The sequence below is a fragment of the Etheostoma spectabile genome, unplaced genomic scaffold, assembly GCF_008692095.1.
Source record: "Etheostoma spectabile isolate EspeVRDwgs_2016 unplaced genomic scaffold, UIUC_Espe_1.0 scaffold383, whole genome shotgun sequence".
Lineage (NCBI taxonomy): Eukaryota > Metazoa > Chordata > Actinopteri > Perciformes > Percidae > Etheostoma > Etheostoma spectabile.
In genome coordinates this window covers 242,814-243,742 of record NW_022605597.1, presented here as the reverse complement: position 1 = coordinate 243,742, position 929 = coordinate 242,814, and the positions used below count along the sequence as shown (strand labels likewise).

The window sequence follows — 929 nt, the reverse complement described above, 5'->3', positions numbered from 1 at the left end:
AGAGTATTCTTTTGTGTAAAACGTTTACTACAAACTGAACAGCTAAATGGTTTCTCCCCCGTGTGGGAAACCAAGTGTGGTTTCAGATGTTGCTTTTGTGTGAATCTTTTACTACAAATTGAGCAACTAAATGGTCTTTCACCTGTGTGGATTCTCATGTGGTTATCCAAATTGCCAGGCCTACAGAAAGTTGCTTTGCAAACTGAGCAGGTGGAACATTTTTCTTTTGAATGAAGTTTCATGTGACTCATTAAGGAGTTCTTCCAAAGGTATCTTTTACCACAAACTGAGCAACTAAATGGTTTCTCTCCTGTTTAAGGTTGGAGGAATAGACGCAAGGGATGAAATGCAATTGAAGGTAATCTCAGATTCCGCACTCTTTTAAAACGATCAGTTTTTTCGAGTTTTCTTTAGTGCAAACCTTTACTACAAACTGAGTCAACTAAACTGTTTTCCTTCTCCCCTGTGTGTACACCATGTGTTGTCTCAGATTGCTACGGTCTGCAAAACTTTTCCACTAACACTTGCGGCAATAATGGGTTCTCACTCTGTGGTGACAGTCAATGTGTTCTCATGAGTATTCTTTTGTTTAAAACGTTTACTACAAACTGAAACCTAAATGGTTTTCTCTCCCCTCGTGGGAACCAAGTTGGTGTTTCAGATTGCTTTTTGTGAGCATCTTTTACTACAATTGAGCACTAAATGTGTCTTTCACCTGTGGTGGATTCTCAATGTTTATCCAATGCCAGGCCCTACAGAAATTGCTTTGCAAACTGAGCAGGTGTCGACCATTTTCTTTTGAATGAAGTTTCATGTGACTCATTGAAGGATTCTTCCAAAGGTATCTTTTACACAACATGACACTAAATTGTTTCTCTGCCTGTTTGACTCCAGAGTGTTTCTGCAGATGTTTCCTGCGCCAAAGCTTC

The 929-nt window shown here is 39.5% G+C and overlaps 1 protein-coding gene across 1 annotated transcript in view; it reads right to left on the bottom strand.

The window, feature by feature from the left end:
- Positions 1–543: 543 nt before the first annotated feature.
- The window catches only part of LOC116686520 (transcription factor TBF1), a 6,873-nt gene continuing 6,487 nt past the window's right edge, over positions 544–929 (bottom strand). Inside the window, exon 5 of the mRNA XM_032511539.1 lies at positions 544–548. Within this exon, the coding sequence (XP_032367430.1) occupies positions 544–548 (5 nt within the window). The remainder of the gene's footprint in view (positions 549–929) is intronic.